The 14108-nt window shown below is 30.1% G+C and overlaps 1 protein-coding gene across 2 annotated transcripts in view; it reads right to left on the bottom strand.

The window, feature by feature from the left end:
• Positions 1-14108, bottom strand: part of LOC123290787 — a 479121-nt gene that overhangs the window by 41153 nt on the left and 423860 nt on the right. For both annotated transcript variants that reach the window (XM_044871115.1, XM_044871116.1), the window contains one exon: positions 12023-12151. In XM_044871115.1, coding sequence (XP_044727050.1) covers positions 12023-12151 — 129 coding nt within the window. The remainder of the gene's footprint in view (positions 1-12022; positions 12152-14108) is intronic.

Raw genomic sequence — 14108 nt, 5'->3', positions numbered from 1 at the left:
CGAAGAATAATCACCGGCAAAACAAATTTTTTGTAGACGATAAAGTTGTTTGGCATAACCTTGACAACAAAGTTAATTCCTAAGCCTGGTCCTAAACTTAAAACAATATTGTCATATCGTTTTGAAGGAATGAAAGGAGAGACTTTTCTTGAACAGAATAGTTATGTAATAAGATTTTATTAGGAAGTTGTAAAGGGACTTTTAGTTTGTTCTTACTAGAATAATACTCAGAATTCATTCATTGTAGTAGTTATTATAACAACAATGTACGTACAAGATAGAGAAAGATTGCTGTTTTATACATTGTTATATTCCATCGTATTTACAGAAAAGGAGGGTTAGTTAATTAATGAAGCGCAAATATTATTTAATTGTAAGATCGCTCAGTGCTAGAATAATTAAAGACTTGTGTCTTGGAAAAGTCTTTATCATTTTATTATACAAAGTATCTTTTCTATAACGACAATTGTAGTTCCTTTAACAAAGCCCGACAATGTTGTATAGAATCCAGTCGGACAAGCAGTGGTATCTGACCTACTTACAGATTGGAAACATAGACGTTCTCTGTTATTGAATTAAATCGTTTTGAAGGAGGTCATGGATCTACGGGAAAGAGTAATTTCGATTTTGTACACATTTCCTTGTGTAGATCACGCTATTCTTAAAGCCAATGATATTCGAGTTTTATTATCTGAAGTAGCAACTAAAAATAAATTAAGAAATTAAATAATTTTTCAATTTCAAAATCCATTATTAATTCTTAAAATTCAATTTTAACTTGGAATAGATCTTTTATCTAAGTTCATTTTTTCCATACCGAGTTTTTGAATGCTTTCATATGGATGAAATTCGATTAATCGGTCAGTCTTTAAGTTTTATAACAATTTGTTGTATGCTTTGACCCACATATCTCTTCGAGCAACTTTGACATCCAATGCAATATATTTCTGACTGTAATTTTGTTATTTAATCTGGTAGTTTTACCTGGAAAGTTTTCCGAGAGTTTTGATGAAAATTTCCACTTTGCTACCTCGTATGTTTGCCACTTTTGAGGCATATGTTAGAGAGGTATTAGTTTGTTTAAACGAGTTATTCAGCATAACCTGTTTAATTTTGTATGTAGATATTTTCCTATGTAGTTGTATGTAGAGTAAAAAAGCTGGGAAAGAAGATATCGTAGAATGTTTTTCGACGCTATTTTTCCAATATGGCTGCGCGAACGAAACGAGCTTTGAAGCATGTTTAAAAGAAAAATCCCAAAATAAGAATCGAAAACTCAGGGAGAGACAGAATGTCACCAACTTTCCCAGAAAAGTCTCCTCAGTTTATACAAGTTTTAGCTTGAAACTCCTTCATTATTTTACGAACTCATTTGCAATTACAGTGTTTGTGTTTTTATACATATCTAGCACTAACAAATATAACGCATATTACTTCTTTACAGTAAGAACATGTATAAAATTAAACTACATATAAGAACACTAACTAAGAACGAATCGTAGATATCTAAATTATTATTTTACTTCTACTTCCAAGACAGCAGATGGTGTTGACGAACGAACAATGTTTATTACTTACATGCACATAATAATTAAATAATATTAACTACTTATAAGACATTTTCTTATACCAAACAAGAGACGTTTATCAATAGTCATAATTCACTTTCATTTGTTTTTCCTCTTACGTCAAAATGATAGTAGATATTAATGTTTGGTAACATGTTTGTATAAAGGATTGTTGACATAATATGCTGGATCGAATGTGTATGAATTAGTTAATTACATTTGGAAATATTTGATTTATCGTTTGAATTAATTCTACCTACAATTATAATAAAATAGCATGATGAGAAATTCTTGTGGAATTATTCTGCGTTTCTATGTGATGCATATTTCCATTTATTAATTTTAAGGATTTAAAATTCCTTTTTTTGATTGCAAATGTTATGGGGGAATCAAGTGGAAAGGCTATATAAGTCCTTTTTTGACAAATCATGTATGTAATTTTGTATGCTATATTGATTGAGCATAGATATTCATACAAAATTGTGATCCTATTAGAAGGGATACTTTCATCACTTGAGTTAATTTTAGTATAAATGTTCCTTTTTTTCAGATATTGTCGTGTTTTTGGAGCAGGAGATAAGAGCAGGGGGTGATTTTACGCGCAATTGATAGAGCACGTAAAATAACTTCTTTGGTAAGCTGGATTTGTACAAATAAAAAGTTTTACAGCCTTTTGAGGCAGTGAAGCGGATGATTTCATTGACCCTGTACATGACGCCATTTTTATAATGATATATCAGTGATTTAGGCAACATATTCGAAAAATATTTGAATTTGTTATTAAGGATCATTTATTAATCCTTTATTATGGCTATGCATTTGTTGGAACAAAGCTGTTCGAAACGCATTTGATGGAATAAAGATATCAAGTTTATTAATTTGTAAAAAAAAATTACCGAATATTTTTTCCTATTTCAAATAAAAATACATCTAATTACTTTTTTAACTCTGGAAATATGTCATTTTTTATAACGTTGATTATTTTATAATTAAACAAAAGTTAAAAATACTGTTAATGGATTTTCAACGCTTCCTTCATAGTATATTAACAAAAAAGCCAATTTTGAATGGGGTTTAATTTATAATATTTATAAACATATTTTTCATACAAAATAGCATATAAAAACTACAAAATAAATTCCATATAAATCCATTATTTTACTTTCAGTGGAAACACAATTTTTAATCCTTTCTCAATGTATATATAGGGATTCAGTTTAATACAATTATTATATAACGCTTTTTTTGTTTTAACTCGCAATTTTTTTCTTTTTCTACGAAGTTTGTTTGGTAAATATTTTTTTAATTGGCCATATAAATAACGTATACAAACATATATGCGTATGAAAATAAAATAGTCAAGCTTATTTTGAAATATACATTTTTAATTGTATTAAAAAACAATTTTTGGCCTCTGTATTCAGGGTACAATATCATAAAGATATAGTTTAAAACAAAATCGCTTCCCGCTGTCTGTATCTGTGATGTTCCTATGTATGCTTAGATCTTCAAAACTACGCAACGGATTTTGATGCGGTTTTTTCTAATAGATAGAGTGATTTAGGAGGAAGGTTTTTATGTACAAAACATGCATAATATAGTAGGGTAAGAGGTTGAAATCAGGGTTGAAAAGATGTGTTTCAAAAATTAGTAGTTGTGCATCAATTAAGCTCGAATATTGACAAGATATACAACCAACTTAATGAATTGTCTTGATCTACTTTTAATCTTCAGGAGATGGAAAGGTGAAACGGTTAAGTGGGAAATACTATTCGGATTTTTTCAAATATACCCAAGTGGATCAAATAAAAGAGCATGACGTGCACTTTACAAAACTGTAACCCCTACGCAATGAAATATGGGGGGGGGGGGTGTTGAAAGTGTGAAAGTGAGATGTTGCCCAGTGAAGCGGGTAGTTCACAGCTGGTACGCATGGAATATACTGATTTTAATGTCAATAATACTATTTTTAGGCCATCTTTAAATGAGGGAGTGATCAATCCCGTAAAAGAAAGCTCATATGAACAGTTTTTAAAGAGCGGATAGTGTTAAAGAAAAATTATCCTTAATTAAAAATAGCCATGAAGACTTTTCGATAGAAAAACTATGATAGGAGTGTTTTAAAATCAATAAAATTTCATAAAAATATATCTCATCTGGTTTGTCAGATGGGTGAAGATCATCAGTATACCGTCTCTTAGACTATAAAATATAATTTGTCGTGATGTGCTCTTATAGCAATTGACTTGACTTTTGATATTGAGATCTGTATGGAGGTCTTATTTGTAACGTTTGTATCAGATTTTTTAATTTCCATGTAGAATCAATATTTTTGTTTGTCCATCTCATATATTCTATGTGTGTGTGTGTGGGTTTAAAATTCATGTACAAATTAACTCCCTTAAAAGGACATAGAACCATCATCATCGTATATACCCAGAATCGTATACATAGTGTACCTACCATATTATTTGACTAAAAGTTACTTTGTAATTAAACAGACATAGAATGTTGTTCAGTTCACTATTACAGTACAGTAGGTTTATATTTGCGTTTAATTAGAAATTTGTACTTCAATAACTACCAGAATAATTTTCATCTGCCCAATATCAACAATATTCATCCATGATATAGGGTAAGATGTAGTACCTAGAGATAAATGTACTTTGAACCATTCTTTAGTTTCTATAAAGGCATTTGTATTTTACTGATAATGCAGGTAGACTGAAGACTGATTGTTAATATGGTTTTGTTTTCAAGTAAAAATGAAATAAGTACAAAAGTTTTGGTCGCCTATTTATATCTAAACTTTTACTAATAATACTAATACTTTTATAGTATTTTATAAATCATATCCAACATAAATCTTCGGTTATTGTCGGTTAAGTTGTTATACCATATTCTTGTTTTAATAATAACGTAAAATTCTGAGGAGGTAAAGTTTAAAATATGTTAAGTATTGCACTTTGCATCTAACAACATAATGTACCATTGATACATGGTCATATGCATACAGTTAATTTTATAATTACAGGTAAGCTAAGTATTAGTGAGAAAAAGAGGTCTCATTTACCTCGTGTCATTAAAAACATGAGTTAGAGTTCGTACAAAACAAAGTGGCACCGAGCAAGAGAGAGTGTATGATGTATATGTGCACTCGTATCTACACTCTCTCTTGTTCAGTGCCACTTTGTTTTGTACGAACTCTACACACATACATTTTATTCCCGCGAATAAACTGTCATGTTTAAATGTTGAAGAGAATATACCTTCAGATACAATCATTATACATAAATATATTGTTCCATGAATAATATATCATGTGCCATGGATCACTCATTTTTATTTTAAACTGTTTAATACTTTAATTTTCGAAAAAAAAATTCATGGCGTTTGATTTATATAAATGTTTATTTTGATTCTAGGTACTGCTTAGTTCCCTAACATTTTATAAAGAGAATCTATTAAATTTTGAAGTAGAAATTCTCTCAGGGTAAAAATTATGATTAGCTACGTACGTATCAATTGAAGAAATCATGCTTCATAAATTCAAAAAAAAAATATCTGATTTATTTTGTGATGACCACACGTTTCTGTGGTATTGATTCACTGAAATTGCTCCATGATATCACTCTGCTTATTCGATTTTTGGCGAACTCAAAGACAGTGAATTTTTCCAGATATCCATCTCCTCATGGCAAGAGCTGGACAGTTACAGCGAAGATGAGACATTGTCTCCTCCTCTTCACCACTGTAGCAGCTTCTGCAGCAGTCGTGACGCACTACCAAGCCCAGGCGTTCAGCATGCCTGCCACCCAACCAATGTCCTGTAACTGCTTCAACTTGGAAGTGATATCAGATCTTCGGAATGACTGCGATTGTACTGAGACCATATCTGTTTTGTAGTACCACAAGAACGTTCCTCCCTCCAGCTAAGATATTCTCTTTGAGGAGCAACTTCCAGTTCGCAAATGGATCTCCCGGATATTTATTGATGCTTGTGTCCGGCAGCATTGTGCCATTTCTAGCAAGCTCATCGGCTTCACAATTTTCTAGAATACCTCGTATATGATTATCAACAAAAATTTGTATATATCTGGTTTTCAACCATCAAAGCTTCAATATTCATAGTAATTTTACGAATTCGGTATAAATATGCATATGTGTTTAACTGTTTATCTACATGCAGTATGTGTGAACGTAGACATGTGGGTATGTGTCTCATTTTGGTTACTAAAATATACGAACATTGTTATCATAATAATGAAAGGGTTTATTTTGCCATATACAAACTTTCTTGTTTTTTTGTTGGTATTATGATATAACAATTGGCAGTAGGTTGGCAGCAGTCAGAGCCCTCCAGGTTTTTATCAGACTGTTCAATTAATTATTATTTTTTTATATTTTGATGAAAATGTAACGAATATTTACTTACGCTTTCCTAGGGATATTTATACACATTTTTTTAAACAATTTTTTTGATTTAAAACGTTAAAAGTTAAAATTTTTGTTGTGTTGAATGAGAAGCAAGGCGGAATAAAAGCGTTTGCTTACGCCATTTATGTTCCAAAATATCTTTACGATTTCGAAATTTTCAAAATATCTTTACGATTCATTGTCAGGGAAGGCATTTACACCAATTTGGAGAAAAAGTATGTGTGTGTATGTGTGTGTGTGTGTATGTACATACAAGTACATGTTCGTTCGTGGTCTTTTTTTGGTAATCCATATCGCGCGAACAAAAAATGACATCGACTACGTTGAGGTGTCGATCGAAGCGTTTTAACGGCAGTATGATCCGAATAAAATTTTCAAAATTCGGTCGAGTCGTTTCGAATCGCTCGAGTTTTTATTTTTTTAATTTTTTTTAACTTTTTGTAATTATGGAAAGTTATTCATGTGGACTTCAAGGGTGGCACCAGACCCTACCCACTGCGATCACAATATCGTATTAAAGTATCATGCAATGAAACTTTGTATCCAATTTTCCATGAATCACCTTGTATATTTTACAAAAACAAAGTAACAAGACTAGTTTTCACTTCTTATGGTTGTTATTTAAATTAATAAGAACAACTAACTGTGTCAAGTACACCTTTGGTAATTATTTAATACTAACTAGAAGTATAGAGGTAGCAGCTGTATAAATGCAGTTTTCACTAACATCATTTGTTTGTGAGAATTTACATTACATACAGGCTGTTTAAATAATTGCAATACTCATTAAGTGTATAATTAATATTGCAAAGAATTTTACTGCAAGATTCTCTGCTGAAGAATGAGATGAAATCGTTCATTTGAGTAAGTTGCGAGCCAAGCAATTCATTTTCCATATGTTAAAGTACAGCACTAAATATTAGACTTACAAAAAAAATGATCAAAGAATAAATTTTTATAAAATTTATTTTCTACAATTTTCTTAATGATTGTCCAAAAATTCATAGTTTTTTTGCTTTCTTGACAGCACTCCGGTTTTTGCTAAAGCTTTCAATCAGCACATCTTGATGTACTTACATTGAAATAAGCACCACGATGCCGTAGAATGTACAAAAATCGGTTTTAGAAATATCGTAACGTTTAGTTGAGCGTACCATCCGTTATTTATTTTTTGTATGTAGTAAAAGTGAAAAGGGACCACTAAGTAATACTCTACCTAAGTGTTAGAAAAGATCTTTGATAGTATCGCAAACGTTTTCCACTCCATAACTTCAGTTGCAATTTTTACTTGATATAATACAAATAAAATTGTAGGAAATGAATTTTTAAAATCAATCTTTATTTAAACAAGTGAAAACAAACAATAGCCTGAGTTAATTGTACAAATACTCTGTATAGAAAGAATTGAATGCCAGTGCTTGCATTATTTTTTTATAAATTAGAAGAGTTTAAAAAAACCATCACAATTACCATTTATTTGGTTTTCCCAATTTCGAAAATTTTCCAAAGCATTTTCGAGATTTTTTTTCGTTTTTAAAGAATGTTTCACAAGTGTATTATTTGAAGCTATCTGCAAGGTTTTCATCCCCCATCTTTTTTAGTTTAGTAAGGAGAAAGTGAACACCAAAGTTTTGTCCTAATTTTTGCTCTCAGTAAACAGTGATGTTTACGAGAAACTGTTTTAAACAAAAGTTGTTGGTTTTTAATTAGAAACATTTTTAAATTTAAACTTTTGTTCTATCTTTGACGTTTACAAGGATAGGCGGGCGGATAAGCGGAAATGGACTAATCAGTGATTTTATGAACACCTATACCAAAATTTTTTTCGTATCATAAATATTTCTAAGCGTTACAAACTTGGTATTAAAATTAGTATAACTTGATGTATATTTCATATATACGTGGTATAAAAACTGTAGCTTTTAATGTTTTTTCAAAACTCTAAACTCGAGTTTATGATGAAAAAATTATAGTGTCTAAAAATTATAGTGAACATGACATTCCATGATTTGGCGAATAACAGATGTTATCATCTACTGCAATTTTTGACATCTTAGTGGGGTTATGGCGAGCATATTGAGTCTGTCATTTTGAAAATTTTAGTTCTGATTGAAGGGATTTGTAGTCACCGATCCTTAAAAACCGTATGGTTTTAGAGTCAAAATTTTGAACAGTTATTTTGATACACCGTGTATATTTGCTAATATTTATTTACTGAAAATATAATCTAAGCACATTTATATAAACTGTGGTATTTTATAATAATGTATGAACAACGTACAACGTATCCTCCTTTAATAAATAATTTGTCTTCTATAATTTTCATAAATTTATTTTAGTTTAGTAAACTTAACTAACTAGCGAACTAATAATGTAATGCTCATGTTATTGTTCATACCATGTTTATAGTAAACAATTGTTTATTGTATTCTTGTATTATTATTATTATTATTGTCTTTATTTAAATGTGCAAGCAATGCTGTAACATTTGTTTATGTATAATGTTTTATCTAAGATGAAAATAATATAATATTCAAGTAATTTGTTGAAATCTTTTATTTGTGTTGTGAGTTTTGGTTGGCTGTTTATTATTGTATTCTAGATTTAAATACCGTGTGCATACTGAGAAGTTTAATATTGTATGTTGCCCATATAATAATAAATATTAAGTTGTATTCCTTAGTATTCCAGTAGAAACATATAATATTATTAAAAATATATTGTATTTTCAATTCAACTTTACGACGTTCCATCCTCGTTATTCTGACTTCTTCAGGTCTATGTTTATAGAAAACCTAGTATTTCAGTCTTTGTACAAGGATATTCTTGTAGACAGATTGGATACTCACATATGGGCCAATTATAGACAACTAAGCTTGAATCGTTGCTATCCATCGATTTAAAGTTCCATGTCTTAGTCAGTCTTAGTTTATGGTTTCTAATCGTGATTCAAAGCTTAACAATCTCTTGTAAGGCTTCAATGAATATGGCTCAGTTTTGATTCTGCTCATTTCCCCTATGGGCAGTTTTTACAATATATCCCAATCCATTAGATGAGTCTACTAAATTATTTGATGTTCTAAGAAACATAATTGCGTGTTTGAGGATATAAAAGAAAGACGTCACACAACCGAGGGAAGCGGAGTACTGCTAAAAGTGACGAAGTGGGACATAAGGAGGACATCAGGGGTGTTCAGAGAATCATGCATTTCGCAGTTCGTTGCCAATTTCAGTTTTGATTTTGTCTTACCTTGTTCGTATTTTGTAACAGTTTTGTTTTTGGTTTAGCCTATTGACTATTTATAGGAAAACTCCAGAAAATGAGGCAGGAATAATTTAAATAGACAAAATGGATGATGTATTTTATGGTTAGTATAATAGGATTTTCAAAAAATCGCGTTAAAAAGTTTTAAGTTTTTTTTACAAGGAATAAGAACAACATGAGTTGATTTCGAATATTATATTGCCCTATAAATACAAAACTTTGTTGATGATAAAAAAAAAACCGCTGATGAGATAAATTTTTCGAGATTAAATAAAAATGTAGTTAAATAAAAAAAAAAAATACTCTAGCAGTATGTAAATTATATTGTTAAAAACGAATTTTTTATAAGAAAATTATATATTTTTCGTTACATAAAATGTTTTATTCATATTATTATAGTTTGAGTTTATATAAACACAAAATAGTATTTACAAAAAAAAAAAAAAAAAAAAAAAAATTAAACGATTAAAACATGCATAATAATACTTTGAAATGGTTCTGTAGTTCAATAACCTTGTGTTTTTGTATCTGATCTTAAAATTATCATATTCTAGTAAAGAAATGCAGGAAAATAATACATTTTAAAAATAATTGTTGTTGGGAAAATTATTTAGCTATGCGACAACTGGTGGTTAAAGATAGAACCGCGATAACAGGTTGAAACTGACAACGAGTTTAAAAAGGTTCTGAATAAGTAGATATTAAAAAATCATACGGTTCAATTGTAAGAATGAATTGTCTTATAAAAAATAGTCTACTTTTTAAGGGCTCAGTCAGTCCTTATAGAACTCCTTTTTTGATTTTTTGAAAATGTAAGCCTGCTATGTATACCATTTTCACTGCTTGGCTTCATCAGAGATTTTCCCAAAAGAAATTCAAATATTTGTCCGAAATCGACAGCCATGGGCCCGTGAGATTTTATTTCAACAGGAAGACGCCATAAACTACTGTTCGCGATATTTCTAGGATAGCGGGTTCCATTCCCACTGTCATCACAAAAATTAATTTAAACCGTTGTGATGGCTTGACATCATCTTTGCTTGCTTTTAACAGTAATGGTCTTTTATCAGACACATATAGCACAGTTAAAGATGTTACAAATAAAGGAAAATGTAACGTTACATGAGTAACGCATGAGTTAGTGGTGCAATGTTTCTATTTGTTAATAAACAATTAATTGTTAATTAAAGAGAGAATTGAAAAAAATACACTCGAACCAGGACTCGAACCCGGACTTCTTGGATTCATGTCAAGCGCCCTACCAATTAGGCTATTCGAGTTCTAGACACGAATGCAATTTTTTCAACTCAATGAATTTTTACTTTGTTTATCCACTTTATTTATTATTATTACTTATTATTGTTGTTCACATTTAATCATGCACACAATATTTACATCATGGTCTGTTCGACTAATTTTGATATATAATATGTTACATACATTCGTAAACTAATTATTGACAAATACTTGTCTAGTAATTTTTAATTAAAGAGAGAATTGAAAAAAATACACTCGAACCAGGACTCGAACCCGGACTTCTTGGATTCATGTCAAGCGCCCTATAAATTAGGCTATTCGAGTTCTAGACACGAATGCAATTTTTTCAACTCAATGAATTTTTACTTTGTTTATCCACTTTATTTATTATTATTACTTATTATTGTTGTTCACATTTAATCATGCACACAATATTTACATCATGGTCTGTTCGACTAATTAGGGTAGACGACTATTGGTAGGGCGCTTGACATGAATCCAAGAAGTCCGGGTTCGAGTCCTGGTTCGAGTGCATTTTTTTCAATTCTCTCTTTAATTAAAAATTACTAGACAAGTATTTGTCAATAATTAGTTTACGAATGTATGTAACATATTATATATCAAAATTAGTCGAACAGACCATGATGTAAATATTGTGTGCATGATTAAATGTGAATAACAATAATAAGTAATAATTAATTGTTAATTCAATGGAACGGTTAATGTTGAAGTTGGCTTACAAAATTAATAAATAGGCAACTTGATATACGTTTACGTTAAACATTTCGATTATTTGACAAGCACTTAACATTTACGTCATACAAGTTGCCTACTTTCTAATTTTTTAAGTGAATTAACAATGTCAAGTAACAATGTTCGTTCAATTGCATTAACAATTTATTGTTTATTAATAAATAGAAACATTTGCGCCACTAACTTATGCACTACTAATGATATTTGCTACACATTCCATGAGGTGTTAGCAGGAGGTGTTAGCAGAATACGAGTGATTTCTTTCATTTTCCTTTATTAGTCCATATTTGCACCATTTTTTACTATACTAATATAATAGTATATGTTATCATATACTTACTACATTATCCTAAACAGTGATTATATAAAGGCTTTACTTTGTAAGTAAAGTTATTTTTAAATAGTAGGTAAAACCAAAATATGTCATCAGAAGAGTTTTTCTTCATTTATACTTCTTTGACTTAGTTTGTAAGTAAACAATTATAATAAACATGACCTAGTTACTCACTTCAAAGTAAAATAAAAAAACTAGTATAAAGACAAGATGTTTATTTATTTTTTTAATGTCCACTTATCAAACCATCGTGTAGAAATTCTTAAAGTGCAAATGTAACATACTTTTCAATTTTTTTTTTGTCTATATTTTGTGAGCCTATATTGAAGCGAAATTTTTTTAATTATTTTCGTCTGCCGGTTGGAAGACTGATAAAGATAAGATGATTTACTTTTAATGTTCACTTACCAAACCATCACGTAGAAATTCTTCAATTGCTAATGTCACACCTTTTTCATCACCAGTCCAAAAAACATATTCCGCCATATCCAATGGTGAATATTGAACACTTGTTGAATATACCGTGTATGGATCAACCTAAAAAAATAAAATATCTACCTTTAATTTATGGTATTTTTTCTGAGGTTATTATGGAAATATATTTGACCAAAGGGTAGGAATCATATCATTTATAGAACACACAGAAACGGGTAGGATAAATGACAATGACAGAAATTTATAGGCGCGGAAAAAGGAAAATGATTCTTATAATATATTTATTATCATCGAATGGAATTAAAAAATAGGTTATGATAGAGAAATGTGATGAAGCATCAGGTTGAAACAATATTGGAATGAACGTGAGAGGCAGCGCCTCAATTATTTTGAGAGGCTGAGTGTATCTCCTTCATGCATATACCAGACACACCAGCACATCGATCCCGCTACCTTATGCATATCGCGAACGGAATTCGTTATGCTTTAACCAACTGAGCTACTACGGCTGACTAGGATGAAAGATATTTCGACAAAATTTTCGAGATACTTAATTTTGCGAAACGCTTCTTGTTTTTGCTTGTTCATCCACCGAATCCACCTAATACATTGAAGTTTTTCGACATCCACTGTAGTCTTCAAATTTGACTCCGAGGAAATCTGAAGAAATTCGAAGTACATTTCATGCAGTTTTATCTAAGCAGCGATTGGCTAGTAACAAGGGTGCGTCGTTTTCGTGTAAAGGAAAGGGAGGCGAAGACGGAGAATTAATAGTCGAATGGTGTTGAAATTCGACAAATATCGTTTGAAGTTTCGAACAAGTCACATTATATTAGAATATACTTGATATTTTTTATCGGACCAGATATGAATCGTGTTATCTAATAATCATACGAACCCTTCACAATGTGGTTTACCATCTATAACAACGGTTTTACTACTATTTTTTTTATAGTTTTGTTCTAAACAGTGGTTTTATTATGGCATGGGTGGAGTTTTAATGTGAAAAATGAATCATTTTTAGTAGCAACAATATTATAAGCAGTTTAATGTTGTGTTTTAACCACTTTTCTTCAATATACAAGGAAGGATTGTTCTATACTACCAAGGTTGGCTGGATTTTTTTAAGGGTCAATGATTTATTCGTATCTTACTGTAGTGTTTTGTTTATGTTTTCAAGTAGGTACATAAAATCAATGATAAAAAATATGTGGGCTACTAAACTTAAATTTTTTGAAGCATGGATTTGAAATTTTGTGAACGGATAAAAGAAATATATTAATGATATATGCATCTTCAAGTCAATGGTGTGACAAAAGAAAGAAACAAAAAAATTTTTTCATTAGTTTAACTGTGCGATCGATTGTATTTTTTTTCGAAAGACATTTTAAGTCACAGTAATATTTAATCGGCAGAAATCAAATACGAAGAGGATAGTTAGGATACCTGTCAAATCGTTAAAAAAAACTTTAAATTTCATGCCCTTAATACTTTTTAAATTGAATCAACCAAATAAAAGATAAAATTTACTACACAGACCAAATAAGGTAAAACAAATTTCGCTTTACCAAATATTATGGCACCGTGTTGAAACGTCAATTAGACTGAAATTTTTAGGCTTAATTCAAGAACATGATTTTTTTGTAAATTAAGAAGTAAACAAATTTTTTCTTTTTCTAAGCAAAAGTATTTTCTAAGCTAAACTTAATAAACAATGAAAGAAATATAAAAAAAAATCAAAAAATTGACCCTTAAAACAGTTATGTTACATCGTGTTGAGTTGAATATTTTTAAGACATTGCACATGTTGAAATCTTTTAAAGTAGATAGTAGGCTATCTATACATTTATAGTTTGAATGCAGTATTTTATAACTTTATAATCGATGACAATAATATTTTTATTATATGCATTTTTCGGTAAAATTACTGGCTTTCCGCACTATTTCAATGTGATAAATAATAAGCCGCTTATTGAATACTCATTGAACAATATTTCCTGTTCGTCATTGCCGAGAAATCGGCAAGAAAGAATTAATCCCGTATTTGGCAAAAAACTTG

The sequence above is a fragment of the Chrysoperla carnea genome, chromosome 1 (assembly GCF_905475395.1).
Source record: "Chrysoperla carnea chromosome 1, inChrCarn1.1, whole genome shotgun sequence".
In the NCBI taxonomy this organism is placed as follows: domain Eukaryota; kingdom Metazoa; phylum Arthropoda; class Insecta; order Neuroptera; family Chrysopidae; genus Chrysoperla; species Chrysoperla carnea.
This window is presented reverse-complemented; position numbering and strand designations above follow the sequence as displayed.